At 52.5% G+C, this 23,535-nt stretch overlaps 1 protein-coding gene across 2 annotated transcripts in view; it reads right to left on the reverse strand.

The window, feature by feature from the left end:
• The window catches only part of PDE4B (phosphodiesterase 4B), an 85,718-nt gene extending 64,941 nt beyond the window's left edge, over window positions 1–20,777 (reverse strand). For both annotated transcript variants that reach the window (XM_084211040.1, XM_084211039.1), the window contains exon 1: window positions 20,309–20,777. In XM_084211040.1, the coding sequence (XP_084067166.1) occupies window positions 20,309–20,355 (47 nt within the window). In that variant the 5' untranslated portion in view covers window positions 20,356–20,777. The remainder of the gene's footprint in view (window positions 1–20,308) is intronic.
• Between the last annotated feature and the right edge of the window lie 2,758 nt (window positions 20,778–23,535).

The following is a 23,535-nucleotide window of genomic DNA, read 5'->3' on the forward strand; positions in this document are numbered from 1 at the left end:
GCGTCCCTGCCATGGCAGGGGTGGCACTGGGATGATTTTTAAGGTGCCATAGAAGCTAAACTGGTCTGTGGTTTTGTGATCCCACAGTCTCCAGAGCTCAGTGTCTCCACACCAAGGCAGCAGCCCCTGCAGCCCCTCCCTGTGCTGTCACAGCTGCCTGGCACAGGAGCCCGGCAGCACTGACTGAAGTGTTTGTAACAGAAGCTGTCAGCTGCTGCTAAACACATCATTAAGCCTCTGCATGTATCCAAAAGCAAAAACATGTGTTTACTTGACTTTGTAATCTCTCAATAAAGAAGTTCAAGGCCAGGTCGGACAGGCCTTGGAGCAAACTGGGCTGGTGGGAGGTGTCCCTGCCCTTGGCAGGGGGTGGCATCTTTAAGTTCCTTTCAATCCAAATAATTCTGTGACTTTAATTTACTCTCTGTTCCTGTTCTCCTGCTCAGTGGGTACAACAGAGACACAACAACCACTGCCCTGCTCACACCCGCAGCCCAAAACAGACCTGAGAGCTGCTGCTGCTCCCTCTGCAACCCAAATCCACCTTCAGCAGAGGCCCAAGGTAAAAATGAGTCCCCAGGGCCCTCCCAGCTCTCAGAACCCATCCAGCAGCACCCTGAGGAGGCTCCTGGCTTTCACAGCAAATGTCAGGGATTGTATCCAGCACCGTGCTGGATTGGAACAGCCACCAGGAGATAGCTGGAAAAGTACAGCGGGAGGTAAAAATGAGTTTGGATTCTCTCTTAGCACAAAGGGTTCCAAAAAACTTAATCCTTTTAATGTTTACTACAGATAAGCAGCTCGACATTATCCTGTAACAAGCGAACATCATGGGGTTGTTTTAAGTCCCCCAGAGAAGGAATCCTGAGTGCTAAAATCCAGTTGTTATTTTTCCAAATGTACATCCTGGGCTATTTTATCCTCTTCCAATGGTTCTCTGCCATTAATCTCTGGAAAATGCAAGGCACAGTCAAACAAAGCAGACACCCCGCCTGTATTTTTACTTCCAGAGCTTGGAAAGACATATGGATGTGAGCGTGATCATTCCCAACATGGGCAGCAATGCCATTTCCTAAGGGCGTTTTCCTCCTGAAAGTATTCCAGCTAACAACTGATGGAACAGTTGCTTCCCTTCCTACCCAGCTGAGGTATAACAAGGTATGAGTGGCACAGGGTGCCCAGAGCAGCTGTGGCTGCCCCTGGATCCCCAGCAGTGTCCAAGGCCAGGCTTGGAGCACCCTGGCACAGTGGAAGGTGTCCCTGCCCATGCCCTCAATGAGCCTGAAGGTCCCTCCCGGTCCAGACTATCCCAGGATTCTGTGGTGCTGCTCCCTGCACAGCACTGACAGCTCTGCTCACCCTCCAGGTGTTCCTGCCCAGCACCTCCACCCACCCCCAGCTCACCAGCACCAGATCTCCAGCCCCAGCTGTGCTTCTGCTGCATGAAGAGCCCAGCTGAGTCTCCCCAGGGGAAAGCTGCCCCTTTTCCCTGTGGGAGGTGCTGGAATGGCTCGTGGCCGGTGGGACAGGTGGCACAGGGACAGCACGGGGCTCCAGACCCGGGACTTTGGCAGCACCTGCTCTGTGACACGCTGCTGTCCCACGGCACAGATGTTTCCATTCATGCCACAGGGCAGCGTTTAGCCCAGCCTGGCCTGGCTGCTCTGCTCCACTCACTGTCACTTCAGCTTTTCCAGCTTTCCCAGCTCCAGCCAAGCCCTGTAGCATTTCTCAGACTGTCTCTCCCAATCCACAGCACACGGATGTTGGAGGCTGCCTGCGGTGGCCTGGCTCATGTGACAGGAACACTGGTGTCTTCTGGTGGGGCTCTAGGATACCCTGCAGCCCTTCTGCCTCTGGACAAGCCTTGATCCCTGCCCAGAACCAGCATGGGGGAATAATTCCACCCAGCAAATGGGAACACAGGGTCCAGCCCTGCCTTTCCCCCACTGAGACATTACCGGCAACAGAAGGGGAATTCCAGTCCTATATTCCATCTGTTATTGATGCATCTTCCAGGATCTCCTACCCCTCTAAAGTGCAATCTGCACTTAACTCCCTTCCCAGGGCCAAGCCTTCAGCAGGGGTCTCCAGGGTCCCATCCCTGTGCTTCCAGCACACAGGAAAGCGTTCCCGGATCCGCACGGAGCCGGAGCACCAGGAGGCTGCTGGCCAGAGCCAGGCTTTATTCCATCCTGCCCTTAAACAGAGATCCTGGCATGGCTCCAGAGGCACTTCTGCCTTTCCAAGCAGGGGGGAAGCTCTGAGCTGCCTCATTCCGTCCGGCGCCACTTCACAGAGCTCCTCTCATCTGCCGTCAACCACACAGGAGACAGGAACAAAGTGACAACCGTGGTGACAACTTACAGACACCACAGAGTTTCCATTTCACCTGAGCTGAACAGGCAGCCTTTGAGGTGGAAGATTTACACATTTCCTGCACTAATCTTTTAAATTCCCCCAGCCCTTCCATGGTATCCAAAACTCCAGCAATGGGTGTGTGGAAAGCTGCTGTGCTCGGAAATGCATCCAGCCTTTCCACTTGATTCATGGAATAATTATTTGACCTGGTTTTTGGATTTATCTCCATAATTGGGATCCGTGGAGCCTGTCAGTAAAAAGACAGTGAAATGTCCTAAGATGGTATTCAGATCTTTAAATCCTTTGGAGACTCGGCCTTTAACAATAATTAATCCAGCTGGGTACATTTCAGCAAAATTTTCCTTGCTTCACATCTCTCAAATGCCTGCACTCCCCATCTTTCCTATCCATGGGAAAGGACACTGTGATAGCAAATGTCAGAGCCCACGGATGTGACACCAAGGGCAATCTTTTTAGAGCTCTCATTGATCATTTCAGGGCCAGCAGGAGCTCAGTGCAAAGGTTGCGTCATCCGAATGGCGAGCATCTGCCACCTGCTGCTGTTTGGGGGGAAAATCTGAGAGATGGAAAGTCCTGGCCCTTTGGCACAAAGGCTTTGCTCTGTCTGAGGGGTTTGGCACGTGGATCACAGCCATGGCTGGGAATGGCACCTGCTGTTCCCCACACAGGGGTGTCACAAGTGCCCGAGGCAAAGGCCACCTAAGGAAATCACCACAGGACAACGCTGGTGTCAAAACAAGAGGGGATAAAATGGACAGGAATAAACTGAGGCTGGAAATCAGAGGGAAATCTGTGCCTCGAGAGCAGCCAGAGCATTGAACAGCTTTCCTGTGGGAGTGAAGGGGGTAAACACCAACTTGACGTTATTCCTGGTGGGACTAATAGTGTAACTCACAAAACATTACTCCAGGGAGATCCTAAGGGGCCTAAAGGGGCTCCAGGAGAGCAGGAGAGGGACTTGGGATAAGGACTTGTTCCCTGGGAGGGTGGGGAGGCCCTGGCAGCTGTGGCTGCCCCTGGGTCCCTGGCAGTGCCCAAGGCCAGGCTGGACCTTGGGGCTGGAGCAGCCCGGGGCAGTGGGAGGTGTCCCTGCCATGGCAGGAACCAGATGAGCTTTAAGATCCCTTCAGATGCAAACCATTCCACGATTCCACAATTCTGTGAAATGCCCAGCCCAGCTCACGGAGGCAGAGCCAGGGAATACAAAGCCTGCCAGCCCAGACAGTATTTCCATAAATTTGCATTTTTTCCCAAGGCCAGTGAGGCGGAAGGGACCCTTCAGCAGGAGGCGGCAGGGACAGCTCTGCCTGCCCACACTGCCTCCCCTCCTCCTCGGGCAGCTGCAAAACAAAAGGGGGGGAAAGAGGGTCAAGTTAAACCCCAGATTTTCATTTTCTGCTGTTAAATCACATGGTCTGCAATGAGCTTTAATCACTCAGGACAGCAAACTGGATTTAGCAGAAGGAAAAGCTTCTCCAACGTGCAGAGAAGTCAGAGGTGGTGAGCAGCAAGAACAAAACCTTTTAAAGGAATGATTGTGAGGCCAAAAATCCAGGCAGGGCAAAACTCCTGCAGCACATTTCATGTGGTTTGTGCCAAATGGTGGGGTCAGGCAGCAAATCAAACCCTCTTGGGATGATTTCCCTGATGTGAAAGCAGATAGAGCGCTGCTGGCACACAAAATATCATTTAATAACACTGTTAATGTTCCCTAGACCTGCAAATCCTCTCCAGACCTGCTCCAGGGCTCATTTTGATCTTCCTTAATTAATGATCCCTTAGAAGCTCTGTTTCATGTTGAAAATCACTTGCTGGATTCACTGTTTTGGAGTCACCTCCTCCAAACCATGGAGCTTTTCAAAAGAAAAAAGAGACGTGGGGGCACTGAGCAAAATCAGCCCAGAACTAAAATCTGAAACAAGTCATCAAGTCCAGGAGCATCAAACAACACAACAAAGCAGCCACAGCCACTTGGAAATTTGGGCTAAATACGAGCAGAGCACTTGCTACGATTAATTAATGCTTAATTACACAGAAGGTGAAGTTTGCAGTGTGAGTAAGCACAAATGTGTGGGCCTGGCACAAAATCATTGTATCTGATTGCAGCTACAGCTTCATTCCCCAGCTAATGAGAATTGAGCCATCCTGGGTGTTTTAGGCTATTGATAAAGGGTATTGATAAAGGGTTTGACCTGAGTTAATGAAGAATGAGTAGGGAGAGGCAATCGATGGCCAAAGTGGATCCATTTAACAATATTGACTCATCCTGTGGAAACATTTGGGGTGGTGAGACCTGTGGAGAGCAGGCACTGAGGGGTTATTCCCATGAGGGTGAAGAGATGTTGGAGTTCACTGATGGAACACAGGAGAGAAAACACCTGGAATTAGTGAGAAGCTGATCAAAACACCTGAAATTAGTGAGGCTTTAGTGAAAACACCTGAAATTAGTGAGGAGCTGATTAAAACACCTGAAACTGGTGAGGAGCTGCTGGGAACACCTGAAACTGGTGAGGAGCTGATAAAAACACCTGAAATTAGTGAGGATTTAGTGAAAATACCTGAAATTAGTGATGATGTAGTGAAAACACCTGAAATTAGTGAGGATTTAGTGAAAACACCTGAAATTAGTGAGGAGCCGATAAAAACACCTGAAACTGATGAGGAGCTGCTGGGAACACCTGAAACTGGTGAGGACCTGATAAAAACACCTGAAATTATGAGGAGCTGATAAAAACACCTGAAATTATGAGGAGCTGATAAAAACACCTGAAATTAGTGAGGAGCTGCTGGAACAGATGGTGCCAGACCTTTCAGTGGTGCCACAGGACAAGCAGCAATGGCCATACACTAAAACACAAATTGCACCTGAACATGGGGGAGAACTTCTATGCACTCAGGGTGGCAGAGCACTGGGACAGCTGTCCAGGGAGGTCACAGAGCTTCTCCCTGGAGATATTCCAATCCACCTGGATGTGTCCCTGTGTCACAGCTCTGGGTGACCCTGCCTCCAGCAGGAATCCATCTCCTTTTGTCCTTCTCGGGCCAGCCCTGGGTTCCCAGGTCAGGAGGTGTTTGTGGCACCGTGTGGATGTTCCTGGGGCTGGCTGCTGGCCAGTGTCAGCCCTGACAGCCTCTGGGAACCATCAGCATGCAGAGCCAGGGTGAGAGGCAAACAAGGGGATTGTCCTGATAGCCCTCAGCCAGAGTCCAGTGTGACACTGTCTATTAATAGCCCGGTGTCACCCTGCAGAACAGCTGACCCAGGGGACAGCAAATGCCACACAGATAGCCAGGGCCTGCTGGTGATCATGTGAGGAGCAAACAAGATAAGGAGAGGGCACCCAAACCCTGGTGTCAAAGCCTTCTGTGCTGAGCACTGGGCCAGAACAGCTGGGGTGTGCCTCGTGCCAAGGGGCTGCTGTGTTTGGGCAAGGGGGCTGAGCAGGGCTCAGGGCAGGAGGGAGGGGGAGCAGCGTGTGCCAGCCTGGGGAGCTGGGCAGGACTCACCCTGCTCAGGGGAGAGAATTATTGCTGCTCACAACACATCCATGATGGCTTTGTACTGTGCTCCTGCAAGGGATGTTCTCTGGAATTGAACCTAAAGCCAGCAGTGCTTCTCTGAGTGCTGCTCACTCACCACTACAAAGCCAAATTCTGGCTAAATTTGTACCTGCAGAGGGCAAAGGCACCATGAACCCCAACCCTTTGCCATGAGGGGGAAGTAAAAAGCCACTGAGACAGCCTGAGAACGTAACCATGGCCACACTGGTGGCTCTGGTTCCCCTGTGACTGTCCTGGGGTGGCAGGGAGGCAGCAGTGCCACCTCAGGCACACCTGCTGAGGGCAGCTCTGAGGGAGCAAAGCTCCCTCCAGCAGCAACACCTGAAAGCTGGGTGCCTCTAAGACATCCAGAGCTGGCCTAACTCCTAAAGCACAGCAAATCTGTGAGCAGAAAACAGAGCCCAGCTCCTGATTGAGTGGAAGGGCTGAGTTAATAAACCCTGGTGCTTCATCCCAGCAGAGCCTCCTGCAGACATCCTTCCCCACAATCATCTCAATGGATCCCTGCTCCTGAACCTCTTCCCAGCTCAATGGGGCCATTGAAGCCCAGAATAGCTGGACTGCCTGTGCTGTATCCTCACAAGAGGATGAGACTCTTGCTGCAGTCTAAGAAAGAAAAATCACTTAGCACAAATCGGCTCTTTTAAAACCACTGATTAAATAGATATTCACAAGGCAGAGCACAATGGTTTGGAAGGAGCCATTGCAACCCATTACACAGCTCCTCATTCACACCCAGGAGAGCTTTTCCTTTGCTTCTCTAATAACAGGAGAGAAAAAGAAGCCACAGGAAAGATATTAAATTGCATAAAAATAGGTGACAGGCAAATTTACTAACTTGGAGAAGCAGAGAGAGACAGGATTTGGGCTGGCAGTCCTGCTGGGAGCCTGGAGCCCTGCAGCACCAGCCCAAGAAACTCCAGCTCTTCTGAAGGGAGGAGGAACTCCAGAGTTTATTGAAGGGTGACATCAGGGGCTGGTCAATACTCAGAAACTCCATCTCTGACTCTGTAAAGATCCAAGCAGCTGCTGCAGGGCTGGAGCCAGGCTGGGAGAGCTGGGGGTGCTCACCTGGAGAGGAGAAGGATCCAGGGAGAGCTCAGAGCCCCTGGCAGGGCCTGAAGGGGCTCCAGGAGAGCTGCAGAGGGACTGGGGACAAGGATGGAGGGACAGGACACAGGGAATGGCTCCCACTGCCAGAGGGCAGGGCTGGATGGGGGATTGGGAATTGGGAATTGTTCCCTGGCAGGGTGGGGAGGGGCTGGGATGGAATTCCCAGATTTGCTGTGGCTGCCCCTGGATCCCTGGCTGTCCCTGCTCCTGCCCAAGGCCAGGCTGGAGCAGCCTAGGACAGTGAGAGGTGTCCCTGCCAGGGCACTGGGGGTGACAGGATGATTCCATGGAATGTTCCCCCTGCCTGTGGATCCCTGCAGCCCCAGCCCCTCCCAGCCTGGATGAAGAACTGACCTTTGTCAGCCTCACACAGTTCCTCCTCCACAGCTGCTGGGCTGCCAGGTCAGATCTCATGCAAGGTGACAATTTCTTAGAGCTTTGACAATAGCTGTGTCTCCTCAGGAAAATGTGGTGGTTTTTTGCCTTGCCAGAGCCCACTTTTTAACACTCTTAATCTGAAATAAACCCATCATATTCCATCTGTCATCAGCTGGGCTTTCATTCCTGGAGTTAAACTGGTCTGGGAGAGCAGCAGTGAGGGCAGAGTTTAATGGAATAATTCTTACACTGCACAATTTGGATGCAGCAAAGCAAAAGGGGGTCAGCTTGTTCTTCCAGCCTCCACTCCAAACAATTTAATGTCTTTATGGATGAAAAATGTCGGAGCTTTTTGTGATCTGAGGGAAACTGGGACATTCAATACAGCCCCATTCCAAGCCTTCACTCACACACCTCAATTCCTTCAGCCAATATTTATTCTCTGGATTTTCCAGAGTTCTTTTATGCACTTAAATGGAGAGATACAGACAGAGCCTCTCCTTCAGTGCCACTGTGCCCCAGTAAATCTCTGTCCTCGGGAGTGTCCCTGAGTGCCAAGAGCTGGGGCCAGCGGCTCCCTCTGGTTCCAGCATCCCCCAGCCCTGCCCGGGCGGTCCCAGGGGACTGGAGAATTCATCCAGCCCAGGACGGAGGTGGGATCACACAGAACCACGGAGTCGGGTCTGCCCCTCGCTCGGGGCCACGGGAAAGGTTTGTTCAGGAGAACAAGAAGATTTTGGTCCCCAAAGCAGTCTCAGACCACACTGAGTCACTCACGGAGCTCTCTGTGCGCTCAGCCTTTCCCAGCCCGGCTTTGCAAGGCTCGGCTCAGCCGCCACAGCCCGGAATTTTCCCTGGCGTCAGCCTGGCCGGGAAATCATTCCCGATCCTCGTGATGTCACCGGCCCCAACCCCCGGGGCTCTGGGGAGCCGGGAGGCGCTGCCGTGCTGGGAATTCTCCTTTAGCTCTCACAGGGATGAGCCGCAGAAACTCCTGCCTGCGCTTCCTCCCGCTGCCGTCGGGATCTTCCCCGGCTGCTCAGGCTCAGCCTGCCCCGAGCCCGTTCCCTCACCCCACCCAGCCCAAGGAATGTTCCAGGGGTTCCTGGAGCTGGGCACGGGTGGGCAGGGGACACTGAGCCACTGATCCCACGGCTGGCAGAAGGGACTCACAGAGGGAATGGCTCCCAAAAAACAGGAGTGGGGACCCTGAGGCCATCAGGAATGGGATGGCTCCTTCCTTACCCACCTGGGATACTGGGAACATTTCTTCATGGAGAGGCTCTCCAGCCCTGCACAGCTGCCCAGGGCAGGGCAGAGTCCCCATCCCTGGAGGGATTTAAAATCCCTGTGGATGTGGCACTTGGGGATGCAGGGTAAGGTTGGACTTGATGGTCTGAGAGGGCTTTTCCAACCGAAACTAATCCATGATCCTACATGATCTGGGAGGAAAAAAAAGTCTGATCTGGAACAGCCAATAGGAGCTCGAGTGATGCACCTGAGACAGACCCACTCCATCACCACCCTCAGATTTTGAATTAATTTCTCCTTCCAAACTCATTGCTAAACCATCTCTAAATGTCTCTTCCTAAGGGAGTGACAAAAATTGACCAGCAAAGTCAAAACAGAGCATAGAAAAAAGATCAGAGCCAAATTATCCACGATCAGTGTAAAAATAATAGACTTCCCTAGGATAACTGGGCACTGAAATGTGATTTAGAGCTTTCCAAGAGCTCTGCCAGCTCACCCTCCGTGTGACTTCTGGAACACTCGGGCTGTGATGAGTTTATAGCACAGTTCTGAGATTACAAATCCAAGGGTATGGCTTTTAGCTCTTTTATTTAGGATCAAAACTAAGAAATATTTATCCAATTCTTCAGCAAAACATGAGTGGAGCCTGTCAGGAGCCAGATCCCCAATTCCCTGCTTTTAGCTCCCCCGGATGCCATGGAGCAGGATCCTGATCCTGATTCCACTGAGCATCTGCTGGGGTGGAGGATCTGCTTCCCACAGGGCTGGAAAAGGACACTCCGGGCTGGGAATGCTGCTCCAGAGCTCCAGGGGCTGTGGGTGGCACCAGGAGCACCCCCAGCTCCTGTTCCTGGAGACAGAGAGGGTTTCACTCCCACTTTCCTCTCTGTTTTAGGAAAAAGCGTTTGTCAATAATCTCCCCTCCCTTCCGGGATGAGCAGGCACGGGCAGTGCCGGCTGTTCCTGGGATCCAGCGGAGCTGGGGGAGGGCAGCCCTCCCTCCCTGCATCTCCTCATCCCTCTCTGGGATGAGCCAGCCTTTGGGAGGCATGAGGACAACTCCAACAGCTACAGATCCAGCCCTTCTCCCACCCAGCAAGCTGGGAACTCCCACATGGAATTCCCCTCCTGCCAGCATCCAAGGCCAGATGATTTCATCCCAAACATTTGTTTATCAACTTCCAAAGCAGTAAACGAGGAGTGGAACAGTTTCACAAAAAAAAAAAAAAAAAAAAGGTGAAGTTTGTCCAGAGCCATCCCTGCTAAAGCCAAACAACACAAACATAAACAAGGAAGATCAAATTCCTCCCTTCTCCTCACATGAAGTCATTCCCAGGATTTCATCTGAAAATCCAGGAGTGTGCTGCGAAGATTTTGTAATTACAAACCAATAAGAGAAACCATCCAGGAGGAATAATTACATAATTCCTAGCTGAACTGGCTGCTCAGAAGAATTCACAGCCTGGAAGAGCTGTAATAAATAGCTCCTCATCTCCTGGCTGCTGCTGCAGCTGATGAGTCACGGCTGTTCCCGGGATGCGAGCCCAGAATATCCTGCATGGAGAATCAGCCAGCAGGGGCTCGCTGCTCTGTGCCACAGCTCTGGGGCAGCACTGATGTGGCCCTGCCGTTCAGACAGAACTGGGCAATGTTTTACTGCCTGTGGGGAGTGGGAATATTTCACTGGAATTCAGGGAATGGGGCACGCCTGGCCTGGAGAGCTCTGCTGCCATCCCAAGGATTGGCACGGCCTAAACTGACCCCAGGGGCTTTCAGGGAATGATTCCCAGTCCCACACTTCTGTCCTGGCAGCAGAGGAGAGAGATCCTCCTGCAGTGAAACCATCGAGAGAGGGAAAAACAGCCATGGAATCAGGAAATAAGGGAACAGGTCCAGGGATGGGATACAGGAATCCAACAGGAAGAGACTGTCGAGGCTGGGAGAGCTGGGGGTGCTCACCTGGAGAGGAGAAGGATCCAGGCAGAGCTCAGAGCCCCTGGCAGGGCCTGAAGGGGCTGCAGGAGAGCTGCAGAGGGACTGGGGACAAGGATGGAGGGACAGGACACAGGGAATGGCTGGAAGAGGGCAGATTGAGACGGGAGATTGGAATTAGGAATTGTTCTCTGGGATGGTGGAGAGGCCCTGGAATAGAATTCCCAGAGCAGCTGTGGCTGCCCCTGGATCCCTGCAGTACCCAGGGTCAGGCTGGATGGGTTTGGAGCAGCCTGGGACAGGGGAAGGGGTCCCTGCCAGGGTGTCCCTCCTTCAGGGGTGGAACTGAGGGATCTTTAAGGTGCCTTCCAACCCAAACCAGTCTGGGATTCTACGATAATGCACAAGAAGAGGGGTTTATATTCATCCCAAAAGGAAACTTGGGATGTTCCCAGTGTTCTTTGTAGTGAGTGTGTTGGGAGGTGAAGGCAGCAGCTGCACTTTGAGATGTGCATAAACACCAGGAGATGAAAGAGCAGAACCTGTTTGGAAATGAGGTTGTGACGTCAGACGGGGAAAGGCCTTTCTTAGCCCTGTCACTCTGGCAGTCTCCCCCACCTGGGGATCTGTCCTACAATTCCCAAAGAATCCTGACATTCCCTGGGAGTGGCAAACACACCTTGGTGTGGCACTGAAGGCCAGAGAACACATGCAGGTACCTAGTAGCTTATTACACAGCTATAAGGATTTTAATTGCATTATGGATCCTGGAATGATTTGGGCTGGGAGGGACCTTGAAAATCATCCCAGTGCCACCCCTGCCATCCTCCAGGGACACCTCCCACTGTCCCAGGCGCTCCCAGCCCCATCCAGCCTGGCCTTGGGCACTGCCAGGGATCCAGGGGCAGCCACAGCAAATCTGGGAATTCCATTCCAGACAGGAATTCCTTCCCAATATCCCAATATCTCAATCTACCTTCTTTCCCTTCCAGCCATTCCCTGTGTCCTGTCCCTCCCTCCTTGTCCCCAGTCCCTCTGCAGCTCTCCTGGAGCCCCTTCAGGCCCTGCCAGGGGCTCTGAGCTCTCCCTGGATCCTTCTCCTCTCCAGGTGAGCACCCCCAGCTCTCCCAGCCTGGCTCCAGAGGGGCTCCAGCCCTGCAGCAGCTCCGGGGCCTCCTCTGGGCTCTCTCCAGCAGCTCCAGGTGCTGCTGATGTTGGCCCCAGGGCTGGGGCAGCTCTGCAGGTGGGGCCTCACCTGGGAGGGCTCCTGCAGGTGCCCCCAGCCCTGCCTCGTGCTGGCTCTGCCTCGTTTGCTGCTCCTGAGAGCTGCTCTGCCTTCGCAGGAAAGACGTCAGCGCTGCCCTAGATACCGAGGCTGCTGCTCCGCACGGCCCTGCCCAGACTTCCACTTTACTTCTCATGTTATTCCCAGCACCTTTGGCTTCATCCTCACTTCACCTTTCCTGCTACCCACGTCCAGCCCTTCCCAGCTCCCTCTCCTTCTCCAACACACAGCAAACCGAGTGTTTATTTCTCATTTCTCCAACCTTCCCACCCCAGGAATCCCCCTCATCCCCCTGCAGATCGGAATTGCTCCCGGCTGGGTGATCCCAACTCCTGGAGCTCCTGTCCTGGTGGGATCCCATGGATGCTCCTCATGGATTGCCCACTCCCAGCTCCAGCCCCAGCTCCCCTGATGGGAGCCTCAACTTGAGAGCACCAAGTGATATTTTGTGCTCTCCTAAAAGCCATAAATATCCTGTCAGTCAAAGGCAGCTCCTGTCCCATTCCCTGTCTCCCAGGAAGGATCCCACCCATCCCAGCTGCTGTGCTTGGCTCCTGCTGGGGCTTCCCAGCATGGCCCAAACCCCTGGAATCCAAAAGCTCCAGATTCCCCTTGGAATCTGTTCTCCCAGCAGGGCAAATCTGCTTTTCTGGCAGCTATCCATGGCAAAGGTTAATCCTGAGGGAACAAGAATCCCCAGCACTACCTGGGCATCTTTTCCAGCCCTGTTTGCTTTTCCCAGTCCTCTGTTTTTTCTGTATTCCTACCCCAAAAATGCATCAAATAATGTAATAATTCCAGGAGTTTATATCATCAACCCATCGTGTTTCATCCATGGCTCCTACCAACACTTTACAAAAGAATCCAACCCTTTGGATTAATTGACTTCACTCCCATTTCACCAACAAACCCACACCTATGGCCTCCATCTCAGAAAACAGGGATAAACATCAGGCTGGAATATCCTGGAGCTTGCAGGGAACACAGAGCCTCATTCCCTCACACTGAGTGGAGCACAGCCTGGGATGTTTCCAAGAATCCCCAATCCCTGGGATCCAGCAGGTCCCTGGGGAGCAAAGGGACCTGGAAAGGAATTGCCCTAATCCTAAATTCCACATTTCCCATTTGTATTAAAACCCCAAATTTCCTGCTGATATCCAACCCAGGCAAACCTAAACAGCCAGAATATGAAATGTGGGAATCTGCCATCAGAAAAGTGGGAATTTTCATACAGTTTCAGAACTGTGGTAACCACCACAGAATTAGGTTTAGTCTTGTTGTTGCTCCTTACCCAAATTGTTCAAGTTTATTTGGAATTAACATGGAAATACAAACACCTGAGGGAGCACAGCAAAAACTCCCTAAAACTTCCCACTGCAATCCCAGGGACGATGCCAGAGCCAGGCCAAACTCCCCCTGCTCGGATTGGAATCTGCCTGGAAAGGTCCTGGAGAAACAGAGTTAATGTCAGGACAAACCCATGAACTGATCTGGGATAAACCTGGGAGCTGATTTTGGGATAAACCCAGGAGCTGATTCAGGATAAATCCAGGAGCTGATCAGAGGAATAAATCCAGGAGCTGATTTCAGGAATAAATGCAGGAGCTGAGTCCTGGGGTCAGCCAGGAGCAGCCTCTTCCCGAGCATCCCATGGGTGCTCAGGGATGCTCCTCTGGGAGCCCCTTCAGCATTCCCAAGGGAGCCTGAGGGGCCCAGGGGAACCAGGAGCACCTGGGCTGTGGGAGGTGTCCCTGTCACAGGATGAGCTTTAAGGTCACTGCCAAGCCAGACCATTCCAGGGCTCTGGAATGCCTGCTGGTGGTTTCATCCCAACCAGGGGCATCCAGTGGGTCTGCAGAGCTCTCCTGATCCCTTCCCTGCTCTCCAACCTCTCTATCCCAGTTTTTTCCTCACATCACCAGGGTGAATAAACTTGGGGGTTTAGTTTTCCATAGTGCTACAGGGAGTGAAGATAATTTGATTTATCCCTACACGATCTTCCCCTTCCCTGCTGTGTCCTGAGACCTCATCCCAGCCACGTTTCCCCCACTAATTCCAATTTTCCCAGCATTTCCCACTCCCGTGGCCCGTGGGGGCTGAGGAGATGCTGTCCTGTGCTCAGAAAGGTTGGAGGAGCTGGACAATCCCTGAGAAGCCCCAGGACCTGCGGGATGCGGGCTCCCGGCAGGAATCCATCAGCTCGGTGTCAGCGGCCGCCTCCCGCGGAGCTCCTCTGCAGCATTCCCACATTGAGACAATTAACACGTTTTTCCCAGGCTCTTCCTTCCAACAAAAAGCTAAAAAAAGCGAAACTGCTCTGAAAGGCTCGCAGGCATTTTCTGCCCTAGAATTTAGAGTTACATAAAAAAATGAGACTTATAAATAAGAGTTTACATTAAAAAGGCAACAAAAGCACTCAAGTAATTGGGGCTGGGGAGAAGCAGTTCCTATAAAATGATGAATAGACCCTATAAAATGATTATTAAACCCCTTTTTAAGCCAAGCAATAATTTTGCCACTTGGAAATTTGCTTTTTTCTCGCCGGAAAAAATGAAAACTCCAGCATTAAGGAGCAGCGTTAGCACTTTAACGCATCCCTAATATGCTGTTGTTAATTGTGCTGGACCGAGGCGGTTCCCTGGGCGCCGGGGAGGTTTTTGGGAGCAGCCCGGGGCTGGAGCGGAGCCAGGGCAGGGCTGGGATGTGCGGATGCTCCCATTCCGCCGCTCCATTGACGTCAGCGGGAGCCTTCAAAGCAGCCCCGCACGTCTGAACTCGGCGAGGAAAAGGCTGAAAAACCTGGCGGCTCCTCCAGCAGCCGCCGAACCAGGGGTTTTTCTCCCTCCCGAACCTTTTGCTGGTTTGTTTGCCTTTCTTCACACCCTTCATCGAGTTTTTAAATCAATCAAAGCACGATTAAATGAGCAGCGAGGGTCAGCCCAGCTGCCTCAGCCTCGGCTCCTGGGATGAGAGGATTTTCAAGGCTCTTTCCAGCCCACACCAGGCTGGGATTCTGAAGTGAACCAAGACAATGCAGACGCTGTGAAGGACACTTTGAGTGCTTCCAAAGGGGATGGAATGGCTCTTTGCACTGGAGTTGACATGGTTTAGGGAATGATTTTCCAACCCTCACTAAAAAAACCATTTCATAGTGCGTGGAATGAAGGTGTTCAGTGACACAAGCTGGGCTCGACCCTCTGGGTGACCTCCAGCTCAGGATATTCTGTGATTCCAGGATTCTGGGATTCCCTGATTCCAGGATTCTATTATTCCATGATCCCACCATTCTAAGCTCCAGAATCTTTCTTTCTGTAGTGGCTGCCCTCAGCAGGAGCAGCAAAGGCACTCCCTGTCTGGTCCCAGAGCTCAATCCCTCTGCCAGAGCCCCAAATTCCCAGGGCAGTGGGAACAGCAGAGGGGTGATGATGATGATGATGATGATGATGATGATGATGATGATGATGGGTTTAGGGCTGCAGTTTGGAGGGAGAGGTTTTTAATCACACCTGGGTTCCTTTGAGACGTCCTGAGGAGGCTCCTATGGAAGTCAGGATGGGGAAAAGCACCAGAAAATCCTTTGTTTAGTTCTTAGGATTAAACTTGGGCTGAGCTCTGGGCCTGGGGAGCAGAGGGAATTCCCAACATCCACCTGCCTTGCTCTCTGTTGGGAAGGGAACTTGGACCCAGGGGGCACCTGGATTTATCCTGTGCAGAACTCCAGCACAGTGCCTGGGAATGTGGCCCAGCCCCTGGAAAAGCTCTTCCATTATTCCCACCTTCCAAGGGGATAAATTGCAGGGGCCTGGCCCAGCAGGAGCAGGGAGCTGCTCTCAGGATGGCAGAGCTGGAAACCACAAGCTGTGCAGGCCGTGTTTAAACAGAACAATTCACTGAACTTTGGGATTCTTTGTGTGTGACAAACTCCAGGTCGGCAGGAAGCCCGAATTTCCCTTATTAAATTTCGCTTCTTTCTGCTGGAAAGAAGAAAAGAAACCCCTTTCCCATCGTGGTGCTCACTGAGTGCCTGAGATTGGCTAATCTGCCAGGGAATTGGAGCTAAAAGAAATCCATATCCCAGTTATTAGCCCCTGGAGAAGAGAGTTAGGAAAGAAATCCTGATCAGGCTTTCAGAACAGGAATCTCATTCCTAAGCCTGCTAAGATGTGAGAGTGGAAAAAGCCCCAGAACTTCTTAAAAATGCTGAGAGCTGAGTTTGCATTCATAGGATCATGGAATGGTTCAGGCTGGAAAAGGCCTCAAGGATCATCCCAGTGCCAGCCCTGCCATGGCAGGGACACCTCCCACTGTCCCAGGCTGCTCCAAGCCCTGTCCAGGACAATTCCAGGGATCCAGGGGCAGCCACAGCTGCTCTGGGAATTCTATTCCAGCCCCTCCCCACCCTCCCAGGGAACAATTCCCAATTCCCAATCCCCCATCCAGCCCTGCCCTCTGGCAGTGGGAGCCATTCCCTGTGTCTGTCCCTCCATCCTTGTCCCCAGTCCCTCTGCAGCTCTCCTGGAGCCCCTTCAGGCCCTGCCAGGGGCTCTGAGCTCTGCCTGGATCCTTCTCCTCTCCAGGTGAGCACCCCCAGCTCTCCCAGCCTGGCTCCAGAGGGGCTCCAGCCCTGCAGCAGCTCTGGGGCCTCCTCTGGGGTTGTTCCAGCAGCTCCAATTCCTCCTGGGGTCACACAAACCCAGGAAAGTCATCCTGGGGCTTCCTGCTCCTCCCTGGCTGTCACCTCTCCCAAGGGATGTTCACTGGAGGAACCAGACCAGGCTGGGGAGCAGCTCCTCCACCCCGAGGGGTCTCTGCAGCCAGGGGGACTCTTGGACAAGGCAAGGAGCAGGAGCAGGAGGAGGAATATCCTGGAGAAGCAGCTCTGTGTGCATGGCAGGCACAGATGTCCAGGAACTCGGCTGAAAAGTTTCCCACCCCAGTGAAGCTACCCAGATTCTTTCCCTGGAATTGAAGGTAATGAATGGAAATATGGAAATGCAAATACATCAGGAGCAGCCTCTAACTCTCATCTCCTGCCTTTCCAAAGCAGCAGGAAAACACAGCCAGGAACAACTTGAAAAGACCCAGCCTGAGGAGAAGGGAAAGGTCACTAAATACCAATAATGAAACACCAGCCCCTGCTCCCCCAGAGCCCCTCCACACCCAGCTCCCCCCCAGCCACACGCTGCCAATTAAATCCCATCACTTGCTCCCAGCTCCCTTCCAGGCAGGCATTGTCTCTGCTGCAGACACAGCGAGTTCTTTGTGCTTCCTCCAGGCTCTTGTGAGAGCAGGAGAAATATTTGGCCTCTCCTTTTCTAAACTGTGCCTACAGATTTCAGAGTTCTGTCTCTCAAATCTACCTGCTGCATATAAATCATCGCTTTGTTGGAAATCCTGCCTATTTATAGGAGGCTGTGGAATTAATCCGTCAGGAGAACCAAGTGGTTTAAGATCCAGCTGAAATCCATGGAAATAAGGTGACTGGAAGGTTTAACCCACAGATCTGGAGAGTGTAAATTCCCAGAGCAAACCCTGAGTATTTTGAAAGTCAATACAAAAATCAAAGTGAAATTTGTCCAGGGAGCGAGGGGGAAATCGGGCTCTGCTCCCAGGGAACAGTGACAGGACAACAGGAGACAGCTTCAAGTTGTCCCAGAGGAGATTTAGATTGGATATGTGGGAAAATTTCTTCCTTTCCAGCCCTGGCAGAGGTGCCCAGAGCAGAGATAGAGTCCCCATCCCTGGAGGGGTTTAGAAGCCCTGTGGCACCTGGGGACACGGGTGGCCTTGGCAGTGCTGGGGGACTCGGTGGTCTCAGGGGGCTTCTCCAACCTCAGTAACTCCATGATTATGGCACCACATTGTGGAAAGCCCCTCCAGCCTCACATCCAAGTGCCACAGCTCAGCCTGAACCAGGGAGCAGAGGGAGCCAAGGTCAGGGTGACTCCTGGTCCCATGGTTATCGCTGCACTGATAAATCTGTTTACATCCCAACACAAAGATATTCCTGCCACTCCAGCTGCTATCTGGGAGCACTGGCCTCTCCAAGATTCCTGAGCTGTCAGAAATCCTGGGATCTGGTGCCACCATTTCACCTCAGGACAGAGTTTCTGCTCCCCTGCCCGAGTTCAGCCTCTGCAGCTCCAGTGTCAGGCCTGAGTTTGGGGCCATCCCTGTGAACAACCACAAACTCCCACACTGCTCCAGCAGGACCTGCTCTGCTGGTGCAATCCCAGCTTCCATTTCCCCCAAATGAGTTCCAAGTCCCATTCCCACGCTGGGCACAGGGCAGAGCCCTCCCCTCTGGAGCCCAAAGCAGCAGTGCCAGAGGCCCCACACTGTCCCAAGGCAGCAGCTCCTCTCCTGCACTGGGGGAGAACGTGCAAGCTAAAGGTCACCCATGGAACCATGGAAAGGTTTGGGAGACTGGAAGCTCATCTCATCCCACCCCTGCCATGGGCAGGACTCCTTCCCCTAGGCCAGGGGGAAGATCCAAAATTTCCTTTGGGATGATGGGACAGAGGAGGGAGAAGCTCCAAAGAAGCCCCAAACCTTTATTCCAGAGGAAAGGAATCTCTGAAGACATTTCAACCAGGAATTAACGAGTCTCACCCCCTGTATGGGCTCTGAACAGCAACCAGGAGCTTACACAGGTCTGGTTTAGCCAGGCTCAGCCTGACTCAAGCTAGGCTAGGATGGGGTGAAGAACTGGCTTTGTTTTCACCCGGGGACAGGTGAAGGGAATTTTCCTGGGATAAGTTTATCCCTTCCTTCATAAACCCACACGCTGCCAAGGCTCCCTTTGAGCTGCACAGCTTCCATCAGCTGAAACCTCCCTGGCTGATGCCATGGCTCTGATCTGTCCCAGCCCCACCCCTGACAATCTCCCCTGGTGGGACTTGGGGCTGCTCAGGGTTTGTTTCAGCTCCTAGAGCTAAAATGATTTCTGTTCTCCTGCAGCCACAGAAATGGGGTTCTCCATTCTCCAAAGGAAATGTTTTTTTCCATCACTTCCTGGGCATTGATTTTGTCCATAATTAATGCACAGGATCTCTCCCCTTCCCTTCATTTGTAAATCTGGCAAATCACTTAACACTTTCCACCCAATATTTCTCTTTCTTGGCTTATTGGGGTTCCTCCTCAGGAGGAACTTTCCAAACCAAATCAACAACTTCCCTGGCTAAACCTCATGGGGAAAATCCCAAGATAGGCTGGGTTAGACTGGGTGTCAGGAAGATTTGTTGGGAAGGAATTCCTCCCTGTGAGGCCCTGGAATGGATTTCCCAGAGCAGTTGGGGCTGTCCCTGGATCCCTGGAAGTGTCCAAGGCCAGCTTGGAGCAGCCTGGGATGGTGGAAGGTGTCCCTGGATGGAAAGAGATGATCTCCAACCCAACCTGTTCCAGAATTCCATAACTTTAATACAGGCCCTGCATTCTCCCTCTTCTCTAAGCATTCCCCTTCCTGAACTCTTATCCCTGGAACTGCACACGAGAGGAGCAGGATGTGCTCTGGAGAAGCCAACCCCATCCCTCCTCAGCATCATTCCAAGGCTCAGAGCCTTGGATATTTCTATTTATTTGTTTATATTTTATTGATATATTTATATAGCAGGAGATATTTTCATCCCTATATACAAATATTCACCTGTAGGTTGATCCCAGAGCCACGGTTAAACGATTAAAAACCATAATGAGATTACAGAGAATAAATTCTGTGTAAACCCAGAATATTTGTGTGTAGGTGAGATCACAGAATGCAGGATTTGAAGAAGCAGAATACAAAATTATCTCTAGATTCCCACAGATTCCATAGATTATCCACCCTGGAAGACCACATGGATCACACCAGCTGAAGACTCCAGCCCTGAACTCCACCAGTGGGATCTTTACCCATAAAATGAGGTTTTGGAGGGTTTTGGGTTGTCCCAGCCCCAAGCTGGGAATTGCCTCTGGGATTTCCCTGGGCTCTCTCTGCCCCCTGCCCTGGCCCAGCAGAGGCAGCAGCAGCTGCTCCATCTGCTCATTAAAATGCAACAGGGAGAAGGTGCCGAGGTGGCACCGTGCAATCGCTCCGGCGAAGGACGTTTTAGGGACTCATTAATTTTTAAAGGAAAATTGAGGTTCATAAACACCTGAGAAGGAAAATAAACCAGGACAATGGGAAATTTTCCATCCTTTCCCACCCTGTCCCCACAGTCCCCGCTCGGAGGTGTCGCGAGGGTGCCTCAGATCAAACTCTGAGCAGGGAAGATCAGAGAAGGAAACATTCAGCAAACCCACAGCTCCAAGAACCCCCCTATCCATGTTCCCATCCCCAGCTGCTTCTCAGCCAGGAAAAATCCTGATTTGCAAGCTTTTGTGCCCACCAGAAGTGCCGTGATCCGGACAGAGCCATGGCATACTCACCAAATCCACGAATGGCGGCGATTGGGTAAAATATTAATATTTAACATCTTCCCAGCTGATCCTTCTCCTCTCTCATCCGAAAAGGGTCAGGACATGTCCTGCCAATTCCCAACTTGGGTCCCTCTGGAGTTGGCTCAGTGGCACGGAGATGTTTCCAGGAGTTTTTATTCTTTGGGATTACATGGCAACTCCCCTTGCAGGTGGATGCCACTTTCCAGAGGAATGCAAATGCCTTGGGAAGCAAAAAGTGGGGGTGCCTGTGGAACAGCCTCTACGGACTCCCAAATTTCTTCATTTCTAGCAGGAGAAAGAAAAAATAAATCTATTTCTGGCACCCCCCCCTTTGACTGCAGCTTCCTGCTCTCATTTGTAAAATCCCTTCCAATGATCCTGAGACAGCAGGGGGGAAAAAACCTTTTCCGAGCTGCAGCAACATCCCCTTTTTGCCGTTCCTCCTTTCCAGGTCACATCCCTCCTTCCTCCGGAGCCGAGGCAAAGTTTTGTGACGCTGCAGAAGCCCCGCCGGCGGGTTCCTCCCGCGGAGCATCCACCGGGACGAGATCGGGGGCTGCAGCAGGGACGCAGCTCCGGCTGCGGGGTTACGGGCGGCACGGAGCGGGCTCGGGCGGCAAAAGGCCTGGACCGTCCATCCCGCCCAGCCGGAACGGCGGGAGAGCTGCCGGCTCCCTGCCAGGGGTCACCGGCAGCGGCGAGGGGAGTGCTCCGCGCTCCTGTCGCTCCGGTGTCCCTGCTGCCGGCCGCGCCTCCCAGCCCCGTCCATCCCCATCCAGGTGCTGCTCCCGCGGGCAGAGCCGGCGGCGGGACCGCGCCAGCCGCAGCCTCGCCCCGCGCGGCGCCGCCGGATCGCTGCGCGTGTGTGTGCCTCTCTCTCTGCATAAAATGGAATTTTACAAGATTTACAAGATCTAAATCCCGCCGCTCCACATCAAACCCGACGCGGCTCCCTGGTGCAGCGAGACGTCAGGGGTGGGTGGGAGATGGGGCCGCATCCGCCCGGGAGCGGCTCCCGAAATTCCGGCCCCCCCCGCGCCCCCGCCGGAGCCGGGAGGGGACCCGGGGACAAAGGGAGGGCTGGGAGAGCCGAGGATGGAGGGATGGAGGGAGGGATGCAGGGACGGATGGGGAGGAAACCGCGCCGGATCGGGAATGCTGGCAGGGCTCTGCCCCACCCGCACCTTGCGGGGGTGACAAAGGGGACCCGATGGCGCCTCCTCCCCTCGGGAAGGACAAAGTTCGGCGGCACCGCACGCGCAGCAGGCACCGGAACATTTTCCCTCCGCCGGGTTCGTTTGTTCGTTTGTTTGTTTCTTTTCCCCCTGAAGTCTCCCGACGTTTCACCTTGACAACCAAGGGAAGGGATTTTATCCATCAGCTGGAATCGAAGGTGTCGGGAAAGGGGGATAAAGGGGATTTTTATAGCTGATGGATTTGTACAGGTGATGGATAAATGGGATTTTATAGGTGATGGATAAATGTGATTTCTATAGGTGATGGATAAATTTCATCAGCCATCAGTGATCCACAACATTCCCTATTCCCAAAGCAGCAGGAGGGGACAGCAGGGGACAGCAGGGGTCACCCCACGGATCTCAGAGGAGCCACAATCCAAGCTCCCCCTCCCTGCAGTTAACTCCGAGCTGGAAAGGCAGAACGAGGAGCTGTTCCAGCAATTAAGATGCCAAATCCAATTTAAAAACCCAGGGAAGGGGGAGAGTGGCAGTGTCACTCCATCCCCACTCAGACTCCCCAGCTGCTCTGACACACTCAAAGCTCAGGAAAAGCTTTTCCAGCCTGGGAAAACTGTGTGGTTCTCTCCTCTGACTGGGAGATGAGACATAAATCCTTATTTTTATTCTATTGACGTTATTGATAAAAAGATTTAACAAATCTATAAAAATAGGGGCAAATCAAAGGTATAAGGGAAAGATCAGGATGAAGCATGAATGATCAATATTCCAAAAGTTTCCACCTCTCCTTGGCTTTGCTCCATCTCCACTTTGGTTTGGCAAGAGCCAGTTTTACTCACAGGGGTGAAGAATTTTGTGTAAACCATGAAATTCTGCCTCTTATCCATGAAAAAGGTGCCCAGCATCCATGGGGGCAGGTAAATAGATACACAGGTCCAAACCATGGAATCATGGAATGGGTTGGGATGGAAGGGACCTTAAATCCATGGAATCATGGAATGGTTTGGGATGGAAGGAACCTTAAATCCATGGAATCATGGAATGGTTTGGGATGGAAGGGACTTTAAATCCCACCCATCCCATGGGCAGGGACACCTCCCACTCACCCAGGCTGCTCCAAGCCCATCCAGCCTGGCCTTGGGCACTGCCAGGGATCCAGGGGCAGCCCCAGCTGCTCTGGGAATTCTATTCCAGCCCCTGCCCACCCTCCTGGGCAGGAATTCCTTCCCAATCTCCCATCTAATTCCACTCTCTGGCAGTGAGAGGCCATTCCCTGTGTCCTGTCCCTCCACCTTCCATGCCTGGAAACCTGCACCCTGTGGAATGAACATCTGCCAAGTTCTCCTCATTCTTTTGGGGGAAAAAGCCAAAATGAATTCTCTGCTAATTCTGGAGCAGCCATTCCATGAGCTGTTGGTTTTTCCAACCCCACCACACTGAGTTTGTGCCTTTTCCCTCCCCATTCCCATTTTTCTGGCGTCTCCCTTCACAACCCAGCCTTTCTCAGCATCCAGCATCCCAAATTTGATGTGGGGAATTGCAGGGAGCAGGGCAGTAATCACAGGGTGCTGGGTGGGAAAGAATAATCATTCCCTGGGATTTTCCTCCTGTGGTTTCTTAGACAGTTCAGTAATTATCCCAAGTGAAAACCCAGGAATTGCAGGATCAACAGGACAGAAATAAATAAAATCCCAGGGCTGGGATCAGAACCCAGGGGCCTCCCTCCCTCCCACTCCCCAATCCCCAAATTGTTCATTTGGATCTCCAGATTCCATGTATTTATTAATTAGCCTTTGCAAGCCGTGCTAACAAGGAGCCTCCTCCCACTGGGCCATCCTGGCAGCCCCAGCACTGATGCTCCTCCAGGGAAACTTCAAACATTTCCTGAAAAATGGCACAGAAACTGGAAGCCCAGCCCAGAATGGGGAGTTTGTTTTTTTTTTTCCACATCTTTGAGCAAAGTTACATAAGGCAGCCCCTGCTCTCCTGCTGCCTTGAAACTCTCCAGGCCCCCAGTGC

The sequence above is a fragment of the Fringilla coelebs genome (assembly GCF_963513975.1).
Source record: "Fringilla coelebs genome assembly, chromosome: 9".
NCBI lineage: Eukaryota > Metazoa > Chordata > Aves > Passeriformes > Fringillidae > Fringilla > Fringilla coelebs.